Source organism: Osmerus mordax, chromosome 9, assembly GCF_038355195.1.
Source record: "Osmerus mordax isolate fOsmMor3 chromosome 9, fOsmMor3.pri, whole genome shotgun sequence".
Taxonomy (NCBI): domain Eukaryota; kingdom Metazoa; phylum Chordata; class Actinopteri; order Osmeriformes; family Osmeridae; genus Osmerus; species Osmerus mordax.
Genome location: NC_090058.1, coordinates 17312079 through 17325550, shown reverse-complemented (window position 1 = coordinate 17325550; position 13472 = coordinate 17312079). Strand labels below are relative to the sequence as shown.

The following is a 13472-nucleotide window of genomic DNA, read 5'->3' as shown; positions in this document are numbered from 1 at the left end:
CTGGTAATTACTACTGGGACAAAACCTAAGTAGCTACCCTCTGTTTTTCTGTGACCCCCCCCCCCCCCACCCCCCACCCCACCACACCCCACCCCCCTCTCATATTTGTATGTGCATCTGTCTCCTTGGTAGGCTGGGATCTCAATCTCTCCACATGTCTGTTGACTGTTTTAACTCTCCACATGGTATCCTTCATATCTGCAAACAGACACACACACAGACTGGAAGGTAGAAGGATAGACAGACGAATGGACTGACAGACAGACACAGACAGACAGACAGACAGACAGACAGACAGACACAGAGACAGACAGACACAGACAGACACAGACAGACAGACAGACAGACAGACAGCACTCGTAGGTATGGAGGGGGAGGGAGGAATGGGGAAGGGAGGAGGTAGAGAGGGGAAGAGGAAGAGAGGGAATTAGACAGGGAGGGATGAAGACAGGGGATGAGATGGGAGGTAGGGGAGGGGAGGGCATTGATTCTGCAGCTGTGTGTAGAACTGAGTGGACGTTGCAGGACTGGCAGAGAGCTGGGTCTGGGCTCTGAGTCAGTGACCTGAAGCCTGTGTGTGTGTGTTTGTTTTTGTGCTTGTGTGTTTTTTTTTTTTTTATGTGTGCGTATTTCGACATTTGTGTGAATAATTGAGTTAGCAGAGAGGTCGTCATACAGCCAGAGCAGCGTGGGAGGAAGGAAGACAGGCAGAGAGAGGGAGCGAGGGAGGGAGGTTGAGGGAGAGAACGAGTGAGGGGAAAAAGAGAGAGAGGGAGGGAGACAGAGTGAGAGGGAGAGACTATAAGGGTTAAATGACTGCAAGGAAGAGAAGTGAAAGAGAAAGAGAGAGCTCCATTTGCAGTCATGTTAAATAAAGCAACAGGCGAGAGGTTTGTGAGCAGAGGAGCTGTTATTAATAATGTTTACCTTAGTGCCTTAGTGTGTGTCTGTGTTTCTGTCTGTGTTAAGGTTGAAGGTGTGTCAGAAAGAGGCAACATTTGAGCTCCAGTAATCCCTACTTTCAAAAGCTTTTGTGCTTCCTACTATTCCCAGAACAACCCTGGAGGGTGTTTCTGTATTTTTATATGTGTCTTTGTGTGGATGCAACTGCGTGTCTCCGTGTGTGTGCTTGCGTGTGCGTGTGTGTGTTTGTATGTGCATGTACGTGCATGCGTGTATGCTTGCGTGTGCGTGTGAGTATGTGTATGTCTGTTTCAGTGAGGACCAGTGCGGGCCAGTGCAGACCTGTCCTCACTGAGATGTTGTTGTGCTGGTCTTGTTCTTTCAGGAAGAAGCCTTCTAATGTCAGCCTGGGTCACACACACACACAGAGGGAGACAGAGGGAGACAGAGAGAGACAGAGAGAGACAGAGAGAGACCGAGAGAGACCGAGAGAGACCGAGAGAGACAGAGGGAGACAGAGAGAGACCGAGAGAGACAGAGAGAGACCGAGAGAGACAGAGAGAGACCGAGAGAGACAGAGAGAGACCGAGAGAGACCGAGAGAGACCGAGAGAGACCGAGAGAGACAGAGAGAGACCGAGAGAGACCGAGAGAGACCGAGAGAGACCGAGAGAGACAGAGATAGATGGAGTTAAGAGAAGGGGAGAGAGGGAGAGAGGGGGGGAGAGAGGGGAGAGAGAGAGAGAATGAAAAGAGGGAATAGTCCAATCCAGCTGTGTGTGTGTGAGGTGTTCGCTGAGAGCCCTATTGGGAGCAATCTGGTCTTATAAACATCACTGGAGTATGTTGATGTGTTCAGTGTCACTAAGGGAAACATCTGTACACACACAAACACACACACACACAGCCGTTGGGTAGAGTTAAGACTTAAGAGGATGTGTAGGTGTGTGTGTATGCATGTGTGTGTGAGGCAATGGCATTTCCTGTTGAAGAGACAGCACTATGGCTGGGGAGACCCCAAGAGCAAAAAGTCACGTGAGTGTGTGTGTGTGTGTGTGACTGAACACGTGTTTTTTCCGTATACCTCCTTGCTGGTTGTTTTTCCAGGTGCCTTGACCTCCCCCCCACCTCCCTCCGTGTGCAGACCCCTCCCCTCCCCTCCCCTCCCCTCCCCTCCCCTCCCCTCCCCTCCCCTCCCCTCCCCTCCCCTCCCCTCCCCTCCCCTCCCCTCCCCTCCCCTCCCCTCCCCTCCTAGCTCCTCTCCGTTCTCCCCCATCCACCTTCCTACATGGTAAACCTTCTGTTTTATCCCCTTCCTGTACCATTTGCAATTTGTGTATGTGTGTTCTGTTTATGTAGGAAGTGTTTGTGTTCAGTACAATGCTGTGGTATGTGTATGTGGTTTGAAGTGAAGTCAGGTTAGTGAGTGTGTGTGTGTGAGAGAGAAAGCGAGAGAGAGAGAGAGAGAGAGATTCTGTTCTATGGAATGTGTTCCCTGCCATAAAAACCACATATAGTTGGATCGAGAAGGAGGGAAGGGAAGGAGAGAGATGGAAAGAGGGCAAGCGAGAAGGGAAAGAGGGAGGTGGAGATAGAGATTGTGCTTCTGAGATGGTTGAAGTGTTCCAATACTTCTTACACAGCCAATAAATCCTTTTAGTAATATGCTGGTGGTTTAGTAAATTGTGTGTGTGTGTCTGTGTGCTGTCTTTATGTGGTGTGTGTATGCGTGTGTATTTTCAGTGGCTCTGTGTGAAGTGTTTTTTATGACAAAGGCTTGAATGCACCCAGCACGATAGCACATGGAGGTCTTCCCTTCCCTCAATCCCATTCATTTGCTGCTCTGGTCAATGGACCTTGTTTTTTGGAAGAAGTGGTGTGTGTGTGTGTGTGTATCTGCGTTTGACCTCTTTCGGGATTTTTGGTATGTGCGTATGATGTATGTGTGTGTTTCTGCCTATGTGCCTGTATGTGTCTATTATTGTGTGCCTGTGCGTGTGTGTCAGGTGTATAGCACAGGCGTTTGTGCCTGTTGATGAGTAATCAATGTGAGCTATACAGCATATAGTGTGCTATCTTCTGTCTGAGTAATTGACCTCTTTCTTTCCCTCCTCCACCCCCCCCTCTCCTTTCCTTCCAGGTGGTGTCCTCCCATCAGAGAGACGCTCTCTCTTCATCCATGTCCTGACAGCGCTGGACCCAACAAGGGACAACAGCAACGAGTAGAGCAAGACAGCTGGAAGCAACCGGAACTCCATGCCCAGCACGGTGTGCCCTGGCTAGGGTGATGCTGTGGCCTGGGGATAGCAGGGGCCTGGGGCAGCTGTGGATATGTGGCTAACTCTGTCTTCTTCTGCCGAGAGTAAGGCACCTAGCTGTGAAGAGAAGAGGAGGAGAGGGAGGAGGAGGGGGGAAGTAGCTATATTTGAGAGCTCCGGGAAGGGGATATGTCTGAAGGGATATTTACTGAATCTCTGAGAACTGTTTCCCTGAGCACAATCCTATTTATTATAAGGTGTAATTTATTCAACTCCAGGTATACACTAAGGGTTTTTGTATATACAGTCCTGTCATTGTTTACCTGAAGGCATCTAAAAAGCCCCAACTTTTTTTTCTCTACAAAAACACATTTATTTTCACTGTATTTGGCCCAGTTGCTGTATGCCCTGCGTGGAGGCCTAGCGGGGAGACGTGTCTCGTGGTATCCCTAGCAACGCGCGGTGGTAACCATGGCGGCGGCGTACCGCTTGGTGGTGAGCAGTGTGAGCTGCTACAGCAGTGTGGTGGTGGACCGGCGTTCCCACAGCCATGCCGTGCACTACTGCTCTGGGCCATGTGGGGCGCAGTCCCAGGGCCTGGACTGTACCGTGGCCCACCGCAGCACCTGCTCCGAACTCCTCACCTGCCCCGACCCGGGGCGACACGCCCACGCACCCACCCGCAACCCCCCCGCCGCCAGCCCCACCCACCACGCCAAATCTGGGGTTTCCATGGAAACGGGGTGTAACGGGGGCGTATGGGAGGATAGCCCCCCGTGGCGGGGTAAGAAGGCAGGGGGGGTGGGGGCAGGGTCCGGGGGGGCGTCTGCGGTGGTTGTGGGGGGTGGGCCGACTCCCTCGGGGAGCCTGAAGGACATCACTGGAGAGGCAATCAACCTGGCCAGCGGCAAGCTCAAGGAGTTCTCCTTCGAGAAGCTCCGCCTCTCCTCTAGCCACGTCACCTTCCGGAAGGGTCGCAAGGTCCGACCCGACTCCTTCAGCCGGCGCTCCACCGATCTGGACATCATCTACGGCCACTTCTCCTCCAACACCGCCCCAGCCGCCCCCTCCAACGACGAGAACCAGCCCCCATTCGGCCCAGGCAAGGGCGTGGGGGCGGAGGAGTGCAAGCCCAAGTCATCTGGCCTATTGTCAGCATCAAAGGTGGGCGGCGGCTCCACGGGCAGCCTCTCGAGTGTGTGCAGTGGCTCGCTAGAGGCGGGGCTGAACACGGTGGCGTCGCTGTACCTCAGCACCCTGGGCGAGGAGAACCTGATCGCCCGGCTGCTGGAGAAAACGCGCGGGGAACACGGCGGCGCCGGCGGCGAGGACATCCGCGCCTGCCTGGACATCCTGCTCAAGTGCTCAGAGGACCTGAAGAAGTGCACGGACATCATCAAGCAGTGCATCCGCCGCAAGGCGCCCGGCGGTGGCGAGGATGGCGGGGTCAGCCCGGAGACGATGTACCAGGCTGTGATGAGCAGGCTGAGTTCCTACCTGAAGAGGCTGCCCCTGGAGCTGGAGGGGGGGGCTGCAGGGCTGGGGGCCGGTGGCCAGGGGGCCGGGGGGGGCCATAGTGAGCTTGCAGAACTGGTCAGCAGTCTCCACTCCCTCCAGACTCAGGGGAGCTTCTCGCCCATGTTCGGGAACGAACAACCCCCTCGGTACGAGGATGTGGTGCAGTCCCCCCCTCTTCAGAAAACCGCCCTGCCCTCCACCTCCTCCTCCCCTCCTCCCACCTCCTCTGCATCTGTCTCCTCCTCCACCACCAAGGTTGGGTCTGGATCCAGCCACAAGCCAAACCAGAACCCAACATCCAGAACGGCTCCTCTTTCGAATGGCCTGCAGCACGCGCCACACACGCACTCCCCTTCAACGCACACACACACTCCGTCCGTCTCCCCGCCTGGCCCTGCTCACAACACCCCCATCCCCTCCTCTACCCCTCCACACGCTCCCCCTGTTTCCCACATGGAGCCGCTGTACATAGAGGAGGATTCAGACCAGGCCAGGGGCCAGGGCCCCACCCCGGCAAGGTCCCCCGGCAGACACGCCACACACAGTCAGAGGGGCACCGGGGCACCGTTGAACCCCCGTGTGCCACACATGGCCCCTGCGCCTTCTGCCCAGGCCCTGTTGCACCCCCCTGCCTGTCCCCCCTGGCCAGCCCCTGCCGTCAGTTCAAGAGAGGACGACATAGACAAGCTGCTGCTCGACCTGGAGAAACTCTCTCAGAGCATGAGTCCCGAGAAGGAGAGGGGGAAGGAGCCCCCCCTCCCGGCCAAGACTAGGCAGAGATGGGGGGCCCAGGGGGGTGCCCCCCCACAGGCACCCCCACCCACCCAGCTCCCGGAGCCTGTTAGCCACCTAGCCGCTAAAGGACAGTCCTCCGGACCTCTGGCTGTGGCGGCCGTTGCTCCCCAAGGAGGGTGTACCGAGGCTGGGCCGGGCGAGGAGGAGGACGGGGCCCTGCTGATGAGGATCCTGGAGAGCATCGAAAGCTTTGCCCAGGAGCTGGTGGAGTCCGGGGTGGGCACTGGGAGCGCTGGGAAAAGCAGCGGGAAGGAGAAGGAGGTGATGAGGCTGTTGCAGGACACTCTGGCCCCAGGGGCCAAGGCAGACACCCCCCCAGCTACACCTGTGCCATGGCCTGTAGAACCAAAACTAGTGCCCCTGCCTGGACCCAAATCTGAACCCCCACGCTCAGCCCTCCCCAGCCCCATACCACCAGCTCAGGCTGTACCTGAACCACTAACTGGGTCTACTCCTGGGGCCGTCATACCTACTCCAGCCCCTGAACCCCTGCCAGCTGCCCCTGCCTCTGCCTCAGTCTTTGCCACTGCCCACACCCCTCTCCCAACCCTCGGCCATGAACCCCCTCCGACCCCTTCTGCCCCTGTTCCTACCCTGGCCACTGCCACTGCCACTGCCCCAACTACTACCCCTACCTCTACTCCTACTCCAGCCCCTGTCCATGTCCTACAGACTTCCGCAGTCTCAATCCTTGCCCCTGCCTCTACCCCTGCCCCAGCCTCAGCGCCAGCCGCTGCCCTCACCTCTACCACTTTCTTTACCCCTGCCCCAGTGCCTGCCTCTACTCCTGCCATAGTCATGGCCTCCGCCCCAGCCCCAGGTCATGCCCCTGCTCTAGCTTCCACCTTAGGCCCTGCCCCAGCCACTTCCTTTACCCCTGCCTCTATCCCTGCCTCTATCCCTGCCACCATTTCTGCACCATCGTCCGAGGAGGCCCCGGCACATATCAGCATCTCTGCCCCGGTTGCTGAGAAGGACGCGGATGTCGGCTCCATCGCCATGAGGGACTGTGGCTCGACGCTTCTCATCCAGCAGTCTCCTGAGGTGATCCGAGTAAGTGCCAGATCAATACTAGTACAGTGACGGCTACATCTTCTCCTGGAACAGTAGTGACTGTAACAGATACACACTCTAGAATCCACACAGTGCTGTGTACTGACTGGCCTCTAGGGTCTAACCCCAAGCCAGAACCTTAGAGCTTGGGCTAGGCCTGGTCTGGGCATGGATCACAGCTCAGATTTGAGCAGCCTTTCTCAGAAGCAGTGGTATTGTGTGGTGGAGGCGGAGCTGGAACTCTGCAACAACAGGCTAGTTGGGTTATTACAGGCTTCTTTTGTTGACTTTTCCTGGCTGCCGCCTATGTTTGGTGTTTGTGTGTGTGTTTGCTTGAGTGTGTTTTTGTGTGCGTGGGTGGGGGTGGTGTGTGTTTTGTTGTGTTTGCTCATGTGTGTTTGTGTGTGCGTGTGTGTGTGTGTGTGCGTGTGCTTGCGTGTTTTCCTGTGTGTGTGTGTGTGTGTGTGTGTGATTGCTCTGAAATGTGGCAGTGTCGAAGAGGCAGATCTCCTTTCCTCCCTCTGGACAGTTTAGGGTAATTTAGGGTTGTGAACTGTCACAGCTTGGAGAGGGGCAATTACTGTTGTGTGTGTGTGTGTGATGCCAACTCTGCAGAGAAAGAGCCAGAGAGCATGTCTCAATCTCTCATTGAAGTTGAGAATCTGGCTAATGAACCTATACAATCCAGCCACTTAGAACACTTAGAACACCATCCGATCTAAAGGAAAGAGTTGTTTATGGAGATAGTACCCGTTCCCCCCAATCCTTTTCTCCTCCCTCATCACAGCCCTCTCTCTCTCTCTCCCTCTCCTCACTGTTTCCAGTCTCTCTCCATACATCATCTTCCTCTTTCGTCCCTCCACCCTGTCTGTTTATTGACTGACCTGTGGAACTTTATGCTCTGCCCATATGTAGGGCATCTATTTATGAGGTTGCCATGGTAGCTGACACTGCCAGAACCCCCCAGCACCTAAGTTCATGTCACGTTTTCTCTCTTTGTCTCTCTCTGTCTCTGTCTCTTTCTTTCTGTCTCTGTCTCTCTCTCTCTCTCTCTCTCTCTCTCTATATATATTTCTGTCTCTTTCTTTCTCTCCGTCTCTTTCTTTCTCTCTTTCTCTCTGTCTCTCTCTGTTTCTTTGTCTCTGTCTCTCTCTGTGTGTCTCCTTCATACACACATGACACACAAACACGGCTTGTCAGACAGGCCCTCTGAGCATCCAAGCTCTGATTGGCCACCGTGTTATTTTGGGAGCCTTTTTTTGTTGTTGTTGCCGTGTTGGAGACAGAGTGGAGGGTGCTGATTGGATCTCAGTGGGATGGGGGGAGTGCGGGGGGGGATATGGCACATTGAGTGTTAACGGTGTCATTAACCCACTATAACACACACACCCCAGGCTGACAGACGAAGGTGTGAGTGAGCCTATATGTGTCTGGCCCCCCCGTACTATGGTATCCTGCTAACAGACTCACTGTCGCCACAGTGTAAACGGACCTGAGGGAGAGAGAGAGAGAACCAGGGGTGGGGGGCTGTAAAGGAAGCTGGGGTCCAAGGGAGAGAGAGAGACAGAGAGAGTAACACCAAGAGTGAGAAAGAGAGAGGGGGAGAGAGAGGAAGAGAGAACGAAAGAGTGTGTCAGGGTGTGTGTGTAAGTGCGTATGTGTGTTGGAGGGTAAGCTGACCCAGTGCTACTGTGGGTCACAGCTGAGTTTGGGAATAGCGCTCTGACACCCAACACCAGCTCTGGCACTCTGGTCAGTCACTCTGGGAATTATGCTAATATACCCCAGCTCTGACCCCGCCTCCTGCCCCAATTACACATTAAACTGCCAATCACAGAGTAAACAAGGGTCACAAACACATACTCAAAACTCATATTCTCTCACGCACACAGAAATACAGACTCATACACTCTCATACACACACACACACACATTCTGAGCATTTGTGTGTATTTATGTGTGTGTTGCTTGGCACAAACCTCGTCCTGTCGTGCTGGGAAGGTGTTGGCCTCAGCCTGTTTCACCTCCATCAATATGTCTGTGTGTGTGTCTGTGTGTGTGTGCCTGTGTGTGTGCGCCTGGCGGTGCGTGTGTCTGTGTGTGTATGTGCATCTGTCTGTGTGTGTGTGCGTGCATTTGTGTGTGTGAGTGTCTATGTGTGCGTGTGTATTCCACTGCTGACAAAGTAATACAGGCCTTTCTGCACCTGTCAGGGTGTACCCATTAATCTCCATGGAGACTGGGGGAAGCCAAACGATATAAATCAGAGGCCAGGGAAGCTAGTCAAACACAGTCCAGGGTGTCGCAGACCCAGCCTGTTGAGCCCAGAGACACATTCCCTGCTTAATGTGTGTGTGTGTGTGTGTGTATTTTGTGTTTGGGTGGATCAGTATAACTTCATATCTCCATATGTAAATTGTAGTGGGTGAGGCCCAAACATGGTCACATGATCAATTGGCACACCGCTGTGTGCCCGGGAGTTGCCATGGGAATGCCTTCATCACACACCATAATCACCTCTGGAGCCCTCCAACTTACTAACCCTAACCCTCCAGCCCACTGCACGCAACCAAGTTTAACTATTGGGTTTAGAGAATGTACTGTGAGTGTATGTGTATGTAAACGTGTGTGTGGTTGTGTGCGTGTATGTGCGTGTGTATGTGTGTCTGCACATCAATACGTCTTATTTCTTCCCAGTGCAGCTGTCTTCAGGAGAAGCGAGAGAGGGGGAAGTGTAAGGACAGGATGGGGGAGTAGGGAAACAGCAGGGGGGAGCGAGGAGGGAAACAGCAGGGGGTTGTTGACTTTGAGTCATAGAGAGAGAGAGAGAGAGAGAGAGAGAGGGAGAGAGGGAGAGAGGGAGAGAGGGAGAGAGGGAGAGAGTGGGGAAAAAGAGAGTGAGAAATGGGGATAAAGCAGAGAGAGAGAGTCTCCGAGAGGGAGAGAAGAGGAGGGGGGGGCTGTGTTGAGTTGTTGACTCTGGGTCAGTGGAGGATGACATCACCCTCCGGCTCCTTCTACAGGAAATGAGGTCACGGCAGGAACCTCAGCCAAGCGGGAAAAGACGCCCCCACACTGCGCGCACATACACACACACACACACACACTCTCACACACACACACACACACACACACAAGGCTACATACAACATGGGCCTGAGTGGCTAACTAAATGAAGAGTTAACAGCAAAGACCTTGACTCTCGAGGTTAGCTGACACAGTAAAACACACACACACACACTCTCAAGTTGGATACACACCCTGATACACACACACATGCATGAACAAATGCGACAGTCTCAATATGAACGCGCTCTTGAGTTCCCAGCCCCGGTGACATCATAATGAACCACTCCCAGAGCTTGCTGGGATAGCATCCAGGAGGGGGATCCCAGTGCAAAACTGGGATTTAAGTGTACACACACCCACACACACACGCACACACACACGCACAAACACACACACGCACAGGCACACACAACTTTAACACACATGATACACCTTTTCCTCAATGTCCTGTTGACAGGGAAGGGGGAAAAGCACTTACACAATGGATCTATCTAGGTATCACCATGGAAACTGCAACATGTTTTTAGATGTTGGGACTCACCTATCCCAAATTACTTTGTAAATGGTGTGTTTTGATTGGCTTGCATGGGACAGAGAAAGGAGGGTTGAAGACGTTTGATAAAGAGTAGGACGTGTGTGTGTGTGTCTGTGTGTGTGTGTGTGTGTGTGTTGATCTAGCTGGTGTGGTTTGTGGGAGTTTGCCAATGTTCCACAAAATTGTGACTCTCGAGTCCCCCCCCCCATAATAGACCGATAGACCATGGCACTTTGATACTGCTGATCGGAGCCTCTTCAGAAGGTAGCTGCTGCCCTCTAGTGTTCCACAGGCACTAACAGAGAGAGACAGAGAGAGACAGAGAGAGAAAGAGAGAGAAAAAAAGACATAAAGAGAGAAAGAGAGTGAACGAGAGAGACAGAATGGAAGAGGGCAAGAGGGAGAAAGGACTCGAGAAAGGAGGAGGGTGCAGAAAGAAAGAGCAAGCTGCTGTTTCAGAACAACAAGACAAGCTCTACCTCCACCTTTTGGAGTAAGGAGGTATTGCTGGCCCCACACCTGTGGGCTTGTTTATGTGTAGGTGTGCGCGTGTGTTTGTTTATCTTTGTGAGACAGAGTGTTCTTTTCCCCGAGTGTGGGAGGGAATTTGTTTTTCAGCCTGTATGGTGGTGCAATAGATCTATAATACATGTTACTAAATAACTGAGGAAATCAGATCCTGTTTTCTCCCTATTTAGTATCCTCTAGTGGTCACACCATGTCACTATGGCTGTTTAGTAACTTAACCCCTACTGACCTTCGTGTGTGTGTACGTGTGTGTTGTAGAGTTTGTGTGTGTGTGTGTGTGTGTGTTAGAATGCGTGTGTTTGTGTGTGTGTGTTAGGGTTTGTGTGTATTTGTGTGTGTTAGAATGTGTGTGTGTTTGTGTGTATTGTCAGAGGAAGTAAGTCTTGGAATAGAGCAGCCATGAGAAATGTGCTTCCTGGTGTTGGCACGGCAACCCTGGGAGCATTCCACCCGTCACACTCAATCCAGGGAAAGGGTTATCGCCATGGAGATGGCATTTGGCATGCTTTTTTCAAGAGTGTATATCCTTGTGTGTGTGTGTGTGTGTGTGCGGGTGCGGGTGTGTGTGAAGTCTGCCTAGTTCCTGCAGCAGAAATAAACTTCAAATTAGAGGCTATATTTACATGGATACATTTAAACACAGTGGACTTCAGGACTTCCATGTTACAAGGGAGGGGTGTGTGTGTGTGAATGTTCTGGAAGTGGTTATGTTCTCACTATTCATCGCGCACTGTGATATTTGGAAGGAGCAGATTGTGTTAACTGGCCCCAGCAAGAGAGGTTAGAGTCGAGGAAACACACACACACACACAAAGAGGATTTTGGGACATGGGGGGGTGTAGAGGGGTCTAGTGGGAGACGGGGTGGGTTTGAATGCTCAACTGTCAACCACAGTTGCTCCCTTCCTCATTTTCCCAGCACACACCTGGCCACTGCTCTACAGCCATGTGGGTATGACCTGCTGTATGCCAGTCAGGGGGCTGACTCACCTGTTCCCATGGCGAACATGGAGGTAGGAGGGAAGAGTGGAGTCGTAACACCTGCCATTCATCTCTTCCTCCTTTCCTCTCTTTCTCGTTTCGTCTCCTCTCCACCTCCTATCCTCTCCTTCCCCTTTCTTCTCCTCTCTTCTCCTCCCCTCTCCACCTCCTCTCCTCTCATGGGGAACAGGTAGTTTTGTTACCAGGAGTTACACGGATTCAGCATTCTGTCTCTATACCCCTCTGTCTGTCTCCCTTCCGGTCTCTCCCCCTGTCTGTCTCTCCCTGTGTCTGTCCCTATTCACATTTACATTTTAGTCATTTAGCAGACGCTCTTATCCAGAGCAACTTACAGTAAGTACAGGGACATTCCCCCCGAGGCAAGTAGGGTGAAGTGCCTTGCCCAAGGACACGTCATTTGGCACGGCCGGGAATCAAACTGGCAACCTTCAGATTACTAGTCCACTTCCCTCACCACTCAGCCACCTGACGCCCCTTCCTGGGAGTGTCTGAGACTCTAGCAGTATGCGTGGAGAGACAGTGTAGCTGCCAGTCCTGATCACACCTTGGTGATGTCACGCTGAAGAGATTTATAAGCTTGTGTCCAAGAAGGCGTTCGGCTGCAGAAGAGACGAACAGGGCAGGCTCAGGGACCCTGGTGACACACCGGGGCGGCCTTCCCAGCCTGTCAGTCACTAAAGATAAGAGCACACAGCTGCCCTGTGACATCTGTTAAGGGTCCCCTTACACACACACACATGCACACACACACCAACTCTGTCTCTGATGTGCTCCTTGAAATGAATGTATGATATACCAAGTGCATGGAGAAAGAGAGGGATGGGGGGGATTGTGAGAGGAAGTAACTTTCATGAATCTGAAATCCTGTCTGTCAGAAGAGAGAAGTGGAGGGAGTGCCAGTAAGAAAGTAAAGAGAGAGATATAAAATATGAAAATTTTCGAAATATATTACATATGATTCCCATTAACATGAGAAATCCAGAAACTATCATAAAAATGTTACACCCATTTAAAATCCAGTCCTGAGGAAACCTTCCAATCTAAAGCCCTTGCAGTCCATGAAGGTAACCCTGTGCCAGCTGGTTATGAGACTAACAAACCAGTTGCCACCTGGCACACCTCCTTCCCCTTTACTATCACCAAACAGAATAAAACAAAAACTCCTACCTAGAACACTGGGGAAAACGAAATTGCTGAATATCTATATCTATATCGAGAGAGAGACACACAGAGACACACAGAGACACACAGAGACACACAGAGACACACAGAGACACACAGAGACACAGGCCTTCTTCTCGTTCCTTGTTCCACACTAGCCCCTCCCCTCAGTGCATCTACAGTTGTAACTCCTACCACTCAGAGCTTTGATAACCTCCCGACAGCTGCGACTGAGAAAGACACCGCTAAGCATTGTGGGATAGCTTGTGTGGCTGAAATGTCAGCAGGGCCTCCTATACTGGTCTGGGAGGCGAGCAAGGGGTGGGGCGTGGTGGTGGGGGGCGGCAGGATGAGGATGAGGGAGGGGGTTGGCCGGGCCCCGTGGGAGGGGAAGGGTCTGCAAACAAGTTCCACCTTTTCTCAGAGTCATTTAGTCAAATGGAATTGAAAATATGCAAAGGACAAATCACATAGAGAGGCGCCTTTGCAGGAACAATCCAGTGAAGGACCTTTTCCTCTGAACCGAGGACAGCAAAGTCGTTCTTATTTCACTTCAAGAGTTCAGAGGTGTCGTCTACTAGCGTCCACCAGAGGGTGCTGTTCAGCTCTTCATGTGACCCAGGGCACGGCTGTCGTGTTACCAGTTACAGTA

General features: G+C 52.7%; 1 protein-coding gene across 3 annotated transcripts in view; it reads left to right on the top strand.

The window, feature by feature from the left end:
- Positions 1-13472, top strand: part of ppp2r3a (protein phosphatase 2, regulatory subunit B'', alpha) — a 43832-nt gene that overhangs the window by 17503 nt on the left and 12857 nt on the right. For 2 of the 3 annotated variants that reach the window (XM_067242530.1, XM_067242532.1), the window contains exon 2: positions 3043-6526. In XM_067242530.1, the coding sequence (XP_067098631.1) occupies positions 3632-6526 (2895 nt within the window). In that variant the 5' untranslated portion in view covers positions 3043-3631. Of the gene's footprint in view, positions 1-3042; positions 6527-6857; positions 6868-13472 lie in introns of those variants that run through there. The other variant, XM_067242533.1, reaches the window with a different exon arrangement.